The sequence below is a fragment of the Drosophila rhopaloa genome, unplaced genomic scaffold (genome assembly GCF_018152115.1).
Source record: "Drosophila rhopaloa isolate 14029-0021.01 unplaced genomic scaffold, ASM1815211v1 contig_155, whole genome shotgun sequence".
Taxonomy (NCBI): Eukaryota; Metazoa; Arthropoda; class Insecta; order Diptera; family Drosophilidae; genus Drosophila; species Drosophila rhopaloa.
This window is the reverse complement of record NW_025335034.1, coordinates 4,710,616-4,722,432: the sequence shown is the minus strand read 5'-3', so window position 1 is coordinate 4,722,432 and position 11,817 is coordinate 4,710,616. Positions and strand designations below refer to the sequence as shown.

The window sequence follows — 11,817 nt, the reverse complement described above, 5'->3', positions numbered from 1 at the left end:
AACAATAAACAGGCATTTCTTTCAAGTGGGCCAGACAATAAGAATGGCAAACACATTTTGGACACTGATTAATATCTGGTGTGAAGGCAGGACTGCATTGCAGGGTCCACAATCTCTGACACCCCTGAAAAGCAGCTTTTGTTGGATATTTCGACGCCCACTGTCCCACAATTTGCCAATTTCTTTGTCATTTGTCACTTGACAAGCACTTTCTTCAATTTATCAAGTCTTAACTCGGGCTCAAAAGGCCACAAAATTATGTTAAGACCATAAAACCGAGACCCGAACATGGCATAAGAAATTCAATGGCAAAGTTTTTCTGCTACATTCTCACCTTATGTCTCAACTCTTTTTCTCTGTCACTGGCGTTACATTTCTTATGCAAAAAGTTCTGGAAGAAAAACAAAGTTGAAATTTATTCACCGCTTTGCCAGTCTCTCTAGGTGATTAGGGCAGAGGTTTTTCAGCGAGTTTTCTTTTTAATTTAGAGGAAAAGCGCTGGAAACTGACCCACTGAATTAAGATGAGGGCCAGCGATATTCCGCTAGTTGGTTGATTACATTTCCATTTACATTTACCAACGCAAATGAAAACAGGCAGCTGAACTGAAAGTCATGTCAAGGTTAGACTAGTTTTATTGATTGATTATCCGGCTCGAGTTCATGAATGGCATGACTCTCTTACCAGTATTCAGCTTTTTTCTATACACAAAGTTTCGCTTTGCATTTAAAGTTTCCTTTTCCCAGTCCCCAATCAGCAGTCAAAAACCTTCAAAATCCAGCCACGTAAAAGCAATTACGAGAGCAAATTTTGGTGTGCTGAAACTATTTTCGCATCTTCTTTTATTCGATTTATTTACAAAGTAGAGTGAGAAACTTTTAATGCAGCGATCGATATGAGCCCAAGGAGCTTGGAAAATGGAAAGGAGGGCGAGGAGCAGCAGGAGGACTCTTCTCGAAGGTAAGTCAAGGTGTGCCTCGTTTGCCCGTGTGCGTGTTGTTCTGCGGGGGGTGTGGGAGGGGTTGTGCGGCTGTATGTGGGTGTGGTTGTGCCTGCTGCGGATGTTTGAGCGGTGGTTTAAATATAACAACACTTTGTGCGGGGGCCAAATTATATGGCACAACCGTCCGCCGAATGGTCGAGTCGGGCCAACGTACTGTGGCCCACCTAAAAGTGGTTGGAAACAAGGTTACCTGGTACGCACCATGCGGCCAAAACAGAGAAAAATGTCTACGGGGCACGCAAGGCAAGTGGAACCCAAGAAAAAGAAAACGAGCCTCGTCAGGAGCCCACAATAGACCAAACCAGGCATGGCTACACAAAACACAGCAGCGAAAATATATGAACTTAAGCTGCCTTATTCAAATACAGTCCAACTTCTTTAGCTCAAACAGCAATAAAACACTTACTAATGGCAGTTATTTAGCTAACCAACTTCAATTTATACTACATAACAAGAAATTAAACTTAATGTAATCTTGGAACATATTAATAACAATTTGATTACAAGCTATATTGTCACTTAAATTTTTTTTATACAAATCTTTTAAGCTGTTTTTAAATCCAAAATTTAATTTTGTAAATTCTTTATCTATCAGTAGAAAAAATTTGATTATCTTGACTAATAATTGTTAATAAAACATTTTTGTTAGGAACAGCAACAAAACGTTCTTGTTAAAAATTTACTAAGTATTTGCGGAATGTTGTTTCATTATAAAATTAAATTATTCAAATGCGCCTTAAAGAAACTTATAATTCAAAAGCAGCCTACTTCAAAATCTCTAGGGATGTGTGACTCCATAGACGTGATTAATGACTCTCCAGGGCTAAACACTTAATTTGTGTTACAATAGATAAATTAAAATTGATCACAAAGCAAATTAAAGTTTAGTTGTAAGCGCAATCCGCAGTACATTCTTAAAGACGCTTAACTGTAGAGCGAGTCTTATTCGACGTCGATTTGCGCAGCAGTTAAGCTTAATACAAGTTTAATTTACAGCTAATTGTTTGACCCGAGAGATGTGCCATCATTTGTCATGTTGCGAAATGGAGCCGCCTAAGCGATTAATTAATTCTCCGCCAGCAAAGTGGAGCAAACAATTGAAATTCGACACCGTGAGGTGACTGAAAGTCAGCGGAAGGTTTCCAGAGCCAGGACTCTCCAGGCTCGAGGCAATAAAAATGAGGATAAAATGAACTTCAAAGCGGGATAACGAGCCCAGCTAACAAACCAGACTGCAGCATATTTAATTGCGTACCTTAATGTTTATTTTCAATTAGGGCTTCAGTCATGCCAGCACGAGTGCAGTAATGCCGGGGGTACGATGTTGTACGCCTTTTGGCAATTAGATGACGGGTTAGTCTGGCATCTGCTTGGATGTAAGCGAGCCGTAAAACAGACACCACAACCACTCTGCAACCACCACCAAAACCAGCAGTAAGAAAAAACAAAAATAAACAAAAAACAAAAAACAACACTTATAAAATATCACGCTGCGCCTTTGGGTCTGGGTTTGCCCAAGGTGAACCCCACCCACCAAAACACCCCACAACCACCCTCTTCGCTGGCTACATTCTATCGATTTTTATACGGTGCAAATACGTGTGGGTATTTTTGAATATCTTCTTCCGCGCAAAGGTGAAGCAGTTTGCTGGTAACCAGAACTAACGCTAAATGGTTTAAATCCTGCAGCACACATCGCACTGGCTTAATTGGATTGCTTCGACCACAGCACATCCACATCAGGCAGTTTTTGGCATGTCCTGCCAGGCGCAAAAACCCCTTTTTCGATCCATCCTGACCGCCCGTCGAAGGAGGTTTAAATTATATTTCCCTTAAAATATTTCCACTGCCTTTGCCAGCCAGTCAACTTGATGGCTTCATAGTGCCGCTGATCCTTTCTGTGCGATATTGACAGCCAGATAGACAGCAGGATACCTGCCAGTTGGGCTCTTGCTGCTGCTGTCAGTGGCAGTGTCTGGATTTGGTCTCTTGCAGGGGGCTCAAGCTTCCCCAGGGCGCAACATTTGACGGCAGTCAGAGCCGCAGCCACAACCACTGCCACCGTGATTCAGGGGGAGGGGGTTTCCCGCTGCGCAAAAGTTCGTTTTGGAGTCGAAACGACACACCAAGTGGCCCCCAAAGGTAAACAAGGTGTGATAGATACTCAAAAATTGCTCATGACATCAGGATTTATCAGGGCTGAAGGTGCAACAACATGAGAAGTCATGGCATTTTGCAGTGCAACCTAAAAAAGTGTCTAAAGTTAACGTAAATTGTAAGCGATTGGATTGTTATATACGCAGAAAGTCAGCAAATTCGATTTTAAGAGGATGAAATTACTTTAGACAGGTTCTTATTTATGATTGAATGGATATAGGTAATTATCTATAACACTAAGAAACTCGATACTCAGAGTATGACAAGCACTTTTTCTGAACAGATTATATAATAAGAAGATAAGCTTTACTTTCTTGACTCGGCTTTAAATCACATCCTAGTTTAAAGCGGGTAAAGAGGCGCCAGGAGCTTGTACCTGATTATCGGAAAAGTTATCTTGAGGGACGAAAAATAGAAAAAAAGAAGGCTGGGTTTTTCCTACCTAATGGGTAGAAAGAAATTTCCCAGCGGTCAGCCCACGTTTAACTGCACTTTGATTAATAGGTGTGAGCTCAAAGATAATTTAATATATGCAAGGTTAATAATAATTTATTGACTATATAGACATATCCACTGTCATATCCACATATCCACTAAAAATATTTCCCTTGAAATATTTCGCCAAGTAGATTTATTTTAGATTTAGTCTTACAAAAAACAATTTTTTCAATTAAAATTCTTAGCATACTAAAATATATTTAAGTGTACAAAAATTGTGGTACATAATTTAAAGTTTACATTTCTAATAGTTTTCGGTGAGCGGACTTCGAATCTGTCCAAGAAAATATTTTATCATTTGATGATGTGCTGCAACATTTGGGAACATTAAACATTAATGTACGTTTTTGGTGAATCACCAATTGATTTATGTAAGTTAAAATCTGGTACCACATTTACATATCCTTTGATTCTCCTGTCCATTTCCCCAAATTGCATTATCTTTGCGATTGCAGTCTGATCCAAAACGAACTGCAGCCTTCATTGGCAATTCATAAAGCCTAGCGAGAATAAGCTCCTGAAAATATATACATTTCCACTCCGGTCGTTTACATTGATTGAATAAGCCCCTGGCAGCGCTAATTGCGAGTACTTATAGTTGCAATTGATTGCGCTCTTTGTGACGGAGTCGACAAGTCAGCTGACAGGGTGTGTGACGACCAAGGACGAAGGACCCCGGACCAAGAAGTAACAAGAGCTGATACCTCGTTAGCGTGGATGTTGTCATGGTGGTGTATTATGAGTTGCAAAAGGTAAAGAGTTAAGACTGATGCTGAAGCGAGTCCGTAATTTTCCAACCGAAGCGCAATTTCACTCTGTGTGGGTGGAGAGCCAGCTCCTCAAATCTGTATTAAATTACGTTAATTTAACTGGACCTCGTAAAGTTTTCAGATCAAGTTAAACTCGCTTTTCATCGAAAGCAGAACAAATTGGTAATTAGCGTTAAACTAACCATTTTCACAGAATTTCGGGTCCCTAAATAATAAATCTTGGGAGTTTTTATGTAGCCTAAATAAATAATAATAATAATAATAATAATAATTTCCAAGAAGTAATTTACAAATCAAATATGTTTTAATTTATATACAATTTGAAAGCTATAATATGTGTATATATTTTAGGTAGTCTCACAACCGTGAAAATAGCGTTGGAATTGGCAAACAGATTAGAAGAAAATTGCACAGAATGCATAAAATTTGGTGGTGGGCAATAAAATCTAATGGAATCTGCGCAAACTGAATAATATCAATAAAATTAAAATTAAGACGACGATTTGCGCAGCGTGAGGGAGATGGAGCCAGTCAGTTAGACAGGGAGGGCAGATGCCGAAAATAACAGTAAAGGAAGAAGGAAGCAGGAGGAACAGGCGCAAAGCGGAACAACAAAAGAGTCCTGAGAAATTTCTTTCTCTGCGTGTGTGTGTGAGAGTGTCACGAGTGGTGGAATTTCAAAGGAGCAAAGGCTCCATCAAAATGGCCGCCGAAAGTGTTGAAGTGTGTAAGTGAGCCAAAAGAACTAACAATGGCCGACATCAAAGCTACTTTCGAATGGGTGCAAAAGAGACAGGGAGCATTAGGAGATGGCCAAAAATAAAACTACGGGTAAACCCGATCCCCAAGGGAATGGACAAGTGTCCAAAAATATTCGTGTGGTTTTGGAGGGCGAGTCCGCCAAAATTAATTGCAAATTGTCGCGTGTATTTCTTTTGTTTTGTCAGCACCAATGTCAACGGGGCAAACGTTTGGTGTGCGTGTTATTATCCCTGTCCCTCGCAATCGGAGAATGCAACTTTTGACATTTCTATGACCTTAACTAACTTACTAAGCGCGCAACAACAGCGAAAACAACACTTGCAGCTAATTTGTACCCCCTCTCCCCATCTATCTCTGTCTCTTTTCCCCTAGCCTGTAACCTAAATTCATATTACTGTGTTCCAGTTTCCATTTTGTGGCCCCTGTTTCACCGTCCATTCCGTTCCGTCGAATTGTATTTGCTCCCCATCCCCATTTCCCGATTGACTTTGCCATTTGAGTTCGTCTTTACTGTTATTTCATTCAAACATGGCCGCGTGGGTGTGGCCTTGTCACCCACACGAATGCGGAATCCTCTCCCACGCACACACACATACACACCCATAAGAGCTAGGAGTCGACTGGATGCGGTAGGCGGAGCCGTCATTCGCTTAGTCTCCTTGGCTTCCTGGCAGAATGAACCACTCTGCCTTCCAGCTGCGGGTTCCAGTGCTCCCACCAAGGCACATGGGGCTTCCAGCTGTTCATCAGCTGTTCAGCTCGGCTGGAATTGAGGGGAAGCGATTGTGGTAAAAGCTTTTCGATGGAAACGTGCAGTTTCCGCTCTAACCTCTTCTCCGTCCTCACTTTTTAAAACTATAAAAAAGTTTCTACAATTTGCCGAAGATTTGGCAATACTACTTCCTATGGGTTATGGAGAGCACTGTCAAAAAAAGATATTGACATAAAATTGTTTAATTGAAAATCATTTTCAGTGGTCCAAGCTTAGCTGTTTTTTCATGACCAAACCAAATAGACCATCGTAGTTTAAAAGAAACTGTTTTGATTGTTACAAAAAAGTTAATCATAAACAAATTTGCATTAATTTATTTAATTAATTATTTATTATATAAATACTTTTATGTTTTATAACTGAATACTAACTTGTAGAGCGAAAAGTTTCATGTAATAGACGGTGGACTTCGGGAGTGATTAAATCATGAAAGCACAAAACAAACTATAATAGATTTTTATAATAACTGACAGAAAACAATTTTACTAAGGAAAGAGTGTAAAAAAGTTTTATTATACAACATTTCTTAAAGTGCACTTAGATGGAAATGGAATGGCAAACAATGTTCTAATTATTTTTGAGGTGAACAAAGGACGCCGATATTGAATATGTTTGGGGTTTGTCTGGTTGTATAATCCCTCAATTCAATTAACAGTCTGTAGATGACAGACCTCAATCACTCAGATCCCTCGAAATCATTTCAGATGAGCAGCGACATTTCACCGGTCGCCGTTTGAAAGAGGAATAAAGTTTTAATGCATATAAATTGTGTTTGCCTAAAAGAGGGCCAGACTGTGAAATATTAATGGGCATATCACGGCGGAGGGGGTAGCCTGAATGCCACCCACCCAGGAAAAAAATTAAGCAGGGGCTGACAGGTGAGATGTGGCCAAGATGGTGTTGATATTCCTCACGCTATCGCTTAAAATTCGGTTTAAGTTTCGGTTAGAGCTCCGGCTTATTGTTCCTGATGTGGGTACGTGGCCCTTTTTTGGATGCTTTATGGCTCAATGACGTCAGCAATGGACTTGAACCGAAATCCCGCTTCAACTGCGAACTTTGACCTATGCTTAATTTGAGCCCAGAGCACTCAAATACTATTTTTTAGATTGCTTGAGGGCGGCTCTTGCAGTCATGTCGCTTTGAATTTATTTGTCAGTTTGATGAAAGGTCATTTGGATTCTACTTCTTCGGTCGGTATATCTGTCTGTCTGTCGGTGGATTTCCCTCTGTCCGCCCTCCACTGCTAAATTCATCATTTTTGCGACATGTCAATTTGTCACTCACCTGGCCTGACAGCCCATGTATTAGATATATGGCCAGGCTGTATGCACATAGAGGGTACATATGTTTTCTTATCAGTCAAATCAGTGGAGCCATCAATCAAAGTAGCGCTGTCTGTGGTTTTGGCCCGGCGGCTGGATTGAGATAGATTGCGATAGATAATTGCTAACGACCGGCAGCGGGGTGGGAAAGTGGCCAAAAAGTTTTGCAGTCTCGATTAGTCAAGGTCAAAAAGTTAGTCCTTAATGCAAATTAAAATATTTGCATAAAACTGAGGCAAGCGGAAAACTTTGTTCATTAAAACTGTCACTCGGCTATGGAATAACAAGATTTCAAATGAAATTAAATATAAATATATGCAATTTTTTAAAACCTGAAAAAAAGTGTAATATCGGATAACAGTGCAAAAGAAACCTCACGCTTATTGATACATACTCAACAGAAATGATTTTTAAACGTTCTGTCATGAAATGATTTTATCATTAATGTGTATTTATTTATTAGGTGGAAACAAAGACCTGAAAATTGGTTCAATGTCGGAGCTTGTTTTTTTGATGAGTGTTCGCCTGATTTGCACAACTCTGCATAGATGCATGAAGATACTCGTAAATACATAATGGGAATAATTATAGATGTCGTTTATCGATGTAATTGCTGGCCAAGTGCGACACAGCACTCGAGATTGGAGCGCCCAAAGCAGCGGCTGCAGCTCATCTTAACCCAGAAATGAGGCGGCATCTGATAAACATGAGCCCACACCGCCGAACCCATGCTATATTGTATTGGCAAATGAAGCAACTAATGCCAGTGCTTTGTTTTCATGCCCCAATATGAGTATCTAGTTGGCATGGCCATTACCATTACCATTGCCATTACCTTTGTCATTGCCATTAGCAGAGGGATGGGAATGGGAATCGAGTCTTATCTGCATGCAGATAATGGAGCTTCTTCGCCTTGTCAAGGCCGCGTTGACTTTCTTCAATGGCGGGTACTGAGAGCGGTGGCTAAGGTGAGTGCCGAGGCACCTCCAGACCGAATTCATTATGTGATGCCATCGATGGGCACTTCAACTGCCGTGGGGCATCCACAACGAGCCCACGAACCGAACACTTGAGGCCATCGGCAACGAAAACTGCGTGTTTGCATTGCGGCAATGATTTCTAACTAAATTTATTGAAGTACTTTTCACTTTTAATGCGAGCGCTTGTGTTTCTCTTCGCCACGCTTTGATATTTATGACTTTTACCTGCAAAGCAAAATATGTGAGCTCCAATTTTTATATTTTGTTAAGCCCCAAATTGGAGCACTGGAGTGCGACTCCGTTTTTTCCTCTTTTGGTATTTTGAATGATTGTTGATCGCAGACTCGGAGCGGCCACAATACGAGTTGATTGATTGTGGTAGCAGCACAGCGGCAACAGCTTTGATTGCCAATCGAAGGTGTTAGATAACATTACAAGCGCAACAGACACGCACTGCCTAATTATCGGTTATCAGACGTATCTCATATTCCGGGCCGTACAGTTTGCTCCCCCCGTGACATCGTGGGCATGTGAGCCGTGAATACTAAAGGGCCCCTGGGAACCGTCAACTGATGTGTGTATCTCTGCCTTGGTTAATTAAAAGTTCTGCTTGATTGGGTTTTTGGGCATCGGTTTGGGGCTCGGGCTCAGGTTGAGGCTCAAGTTCAGGTCCAAGGCAGCATCTTACAGTGATAACCAGAAAACCTCAACCAGCAATTGTCATGTTATGCAATACTCTTATGATATGGTGACTTTGAGTTTTTATGTTGCTATGGAAAATGTTTAATTAATCTTCAATTTTTTGGTGAAACGGGAGTACATTTTGATTTTCTAGTCATTACACGGCAACTGTTAAAAAATACTTGAGATGTTTGTGTCTACAAGTATAAGAGAAACCAGAAAAACAAAATATTTATATTGATTAAGAAATGAAGAAAGATTCATAATGATATTATCCAGGATACTACAGAAGTCTCTTTAAACCGAAAATGCAATTCGGTTTGGTTGGAATATTATTCTATGTCTCCCCGGTATAGGAAGTTTTCTATTTTCTTTTTTGCTACACTTAGCGGCGTTTGACTGTTCTGTCCAAAGTTAGGACACATAATTAATTTATTTGCACCACCATTTACCCCACCACCCGTCCGTAAATCCAATCGAATCCAATCAAAAGTTTTCCGCAGAAAAGAAACATAAACGGCTTAGACTTTCTGCTGTTCTCGAGACGAGTCGGCTGTTTATTTGGTGTAGGGCTCAACCCACTTCCACTCCTCCCAGACTACGCAGCTCTGCTCCTTCTCCATGAAGGCGTAGTTGTCCGGGCACTGGATGTAGTCGGCCTTCTCCTGACCATCGCGGCAGACCCAGTAGTGGGTGGGGTCGGAGATGTCGCGGAACATGCGGGCGTGATCCTCGACGATGGCGCAGTTGGGCTCGGCGTAGATGTCCTGGCCGTTGTAGGCGGAGCTGAGGGCCAGGATCAGGCCCAAAAGCAGGGAGCAGAGAAGGGTGCCTGTGGGGAAAGCGAGGGAAAATGATGACAATTTTTCTGGGAGAACTGAAGCTGGTGTGCCTCACCCTTGTACATGATGAAAGTGTTGCAATTGAAGGCTGCCAAATGGCATATTTATAGTAGTGCCGAATTCCCCTTATCGCTCTGCACTCGGTACTTGTGGCCCCGACACTTGCTGCACAAGCAAAATCACTTAGTCCAAATGAGTTTCGATTTATTTTTAGATCTTCGCCTGTGGATGTCGCCCGTTTGGGCAATGGCAATCATAACGAACCGCTTTTCACTTGGCCGCATTAATTGGATTTGGCCCAGAGCCCCAGCGTGACGGCTTAATCGATAATTAGCCGCTGCACTGCGTTGCCACCATCATCTTGGCCAACATGAAACAACCTGAAATAATCAGTCAGCTTAACACATGCGATACGGCAGCGTCATCTGGTCTCCTGACCAAATCGTCACCCGCTGGGGAGTTGCGTTCGCCGATTGGTCACCTCCTCCTCCTCATCACTCCGAGCTATGTAGCTACCTCAATGCGGAACTGTAATTACACTTTAAAGCATTTTGTAAGCGATTTTCAGGGTTTTTGTTTTCAACCCACTCTGGCTGCTAAACAGTTTTTTGGGTTTTCGGCCGGCTCATTTCGTGAGGTTTTTTGCCGTATTTTATTTTTGCTGCCTTTTGCTATTTATATTGGTCAAGTGGCCTGGCGCTTGGCGCGCCTGGGGCTCCGATACCAAAGCCAAACAAAACAACAAAGAAACAAACAGTTAACATAAATGCAAAATACTTTTGCAAAATGACAAAACAAAAAATGAACAACAAAAATGCCCATTGAAAAGATAGTCGGCAATTAATTAATGAATGGGCCGATAGTCTTTAATGTTGCACAATTTAAACGGATTCAGATTTCAGCATTTGTTTTATGAATTATGGAAATATCCGATTATGAATTTGCCATGCCGTCTGGAATTACTCTTGACAAAGTGTCAATAAATAGGCATGGTTATTATGTTATGTTAAATGACTGTTCCCTGTATAAAATTGGGTTTGTTTGTTTTCATTGGGCGGGCAAACCCATTGTTGTTTCTAAAAATTAGTGAATTCAATTTATTGCCATTCAATAAATTCTTTCACAAAAAATATGTTAATATTTGCATAAATATTAGTTACAAATAAATTATTATTGTGCCTTATAAAATGTAAACACAGATTTCATTCTAATACTTTTAATAATTCTTGCAACGGATGAAATATTTATGTATATTATTTATTAATTATATATTGTTATTGATTTTTAAGGGGCTACAAGAACAATCCATTAAAAATGCATTACGTAAGAACCTAGTGACTAATGTTGCATTAGTGTTTCAATACTTTTGCTATCTTTATTCTCACCCCTCTCCTGAGACCATATTATTTGGCAGCTTCTTCGCCCATCTTGATAAAGATGCTGCTCCCTTGATAATAATCAACGGATGTGCGCGTGTGTCAAAATGTCAATACTTTTATTATTCTTGTTTTCACTTCTTTTTTCGGCATTGTTTCCCCTGGCAAGTATAAAAGTTCCAACCCAGAAACGTGAAGGTCTCAGTTGTTTCCTTCTACCGAGAAACTTTCACAGCTGAAAATGAAGTCTGGTGGGTTTAAGATGGAATTTTAATGTTATTTCCATAACGATTACCTTTTGATTCATCACTTTTCCGCCAGTTGCTGCTCTGTTCGCCATCTTTCTGGCCGTTTTCCTGGTGGCGGGCGTGAATGCCGATGCTGGTCGTTCGGCCTGCAAGGATGAGTCGGAGATTGGTCAGACCTACACACACCACTTCGATGCCGCCAAGTACTGGCTGTGCGAGACCCTGGGCACTCCGGCCAAGGAGGTCGACTGCCCCGCGGGACTGGCCTACATGCACCTGCTGAAGGAGTGCATCCCCTGGGCCAGCTACATCTGGAAGAAGCCCGAGATGCCACCAACTGTGGCCTAAAAATAAATGAACCAGCCCTCAACGTTGACAACTGCAAAACGATTTTTTTATTGAT

The 11,817-nt window shown here is 41.1% G+C and overlaps 2 protein-coding genes across 2 annotated transcripts; one reads left to right on the top strand and one right to left on the bottom strand.

Annotated features, from left to right (window-relative positions):
* Nucleotides 1–9,469: 9,469 nt before the first annotated feature.
* LOC108048743 lies at nucleotides 9,470–9,953 on the bottom strand. Its single transcript, XM_017129579.1, has 2 exons — nucleotides 9,846–9,953; nucleotides 9,470–9,780 (listed from the first exon to the last, which is right to left on the bottom strand). The coding sequence occupies exons 1-2, from the start codon at nucleotides 9,853–9,855 to the stop codon at nucleotides 9,506–9,508; spliced, it is 285 nt and encodes a 94-aa protein (XP_016985068.1). The 5' UTR covers nucleotides 9,856–9,953; the 3' UTR covers nucleotides 9,470–9,505.
* Nucleotides 9,954–11,372: 1,419 nt separating this feature from the next.
* Nucleotides 11,373–11,801, top strand: LOC108048745. The gene is made up of 2 exons (XM_017129582.1): nucleotides 11,373–11,417; nucleotides 11,488–11,801. The coding sequence occupies exons 1-2, from the start codon at nucleotides 11,408–11,410 to the stop codon at nucleotides 11,760–11,762; spliced, it is 285 nt and encodes a 94-aa protein (XP_016985071.1). The 5' UTR covers nucleotides 11,373–11,407; the 3' UTR covers nucleotides 11,763–11,801.
* The last annotated feature ends 16 nt before the right edge of the window (nucleotides 11,802–11,817 follow it).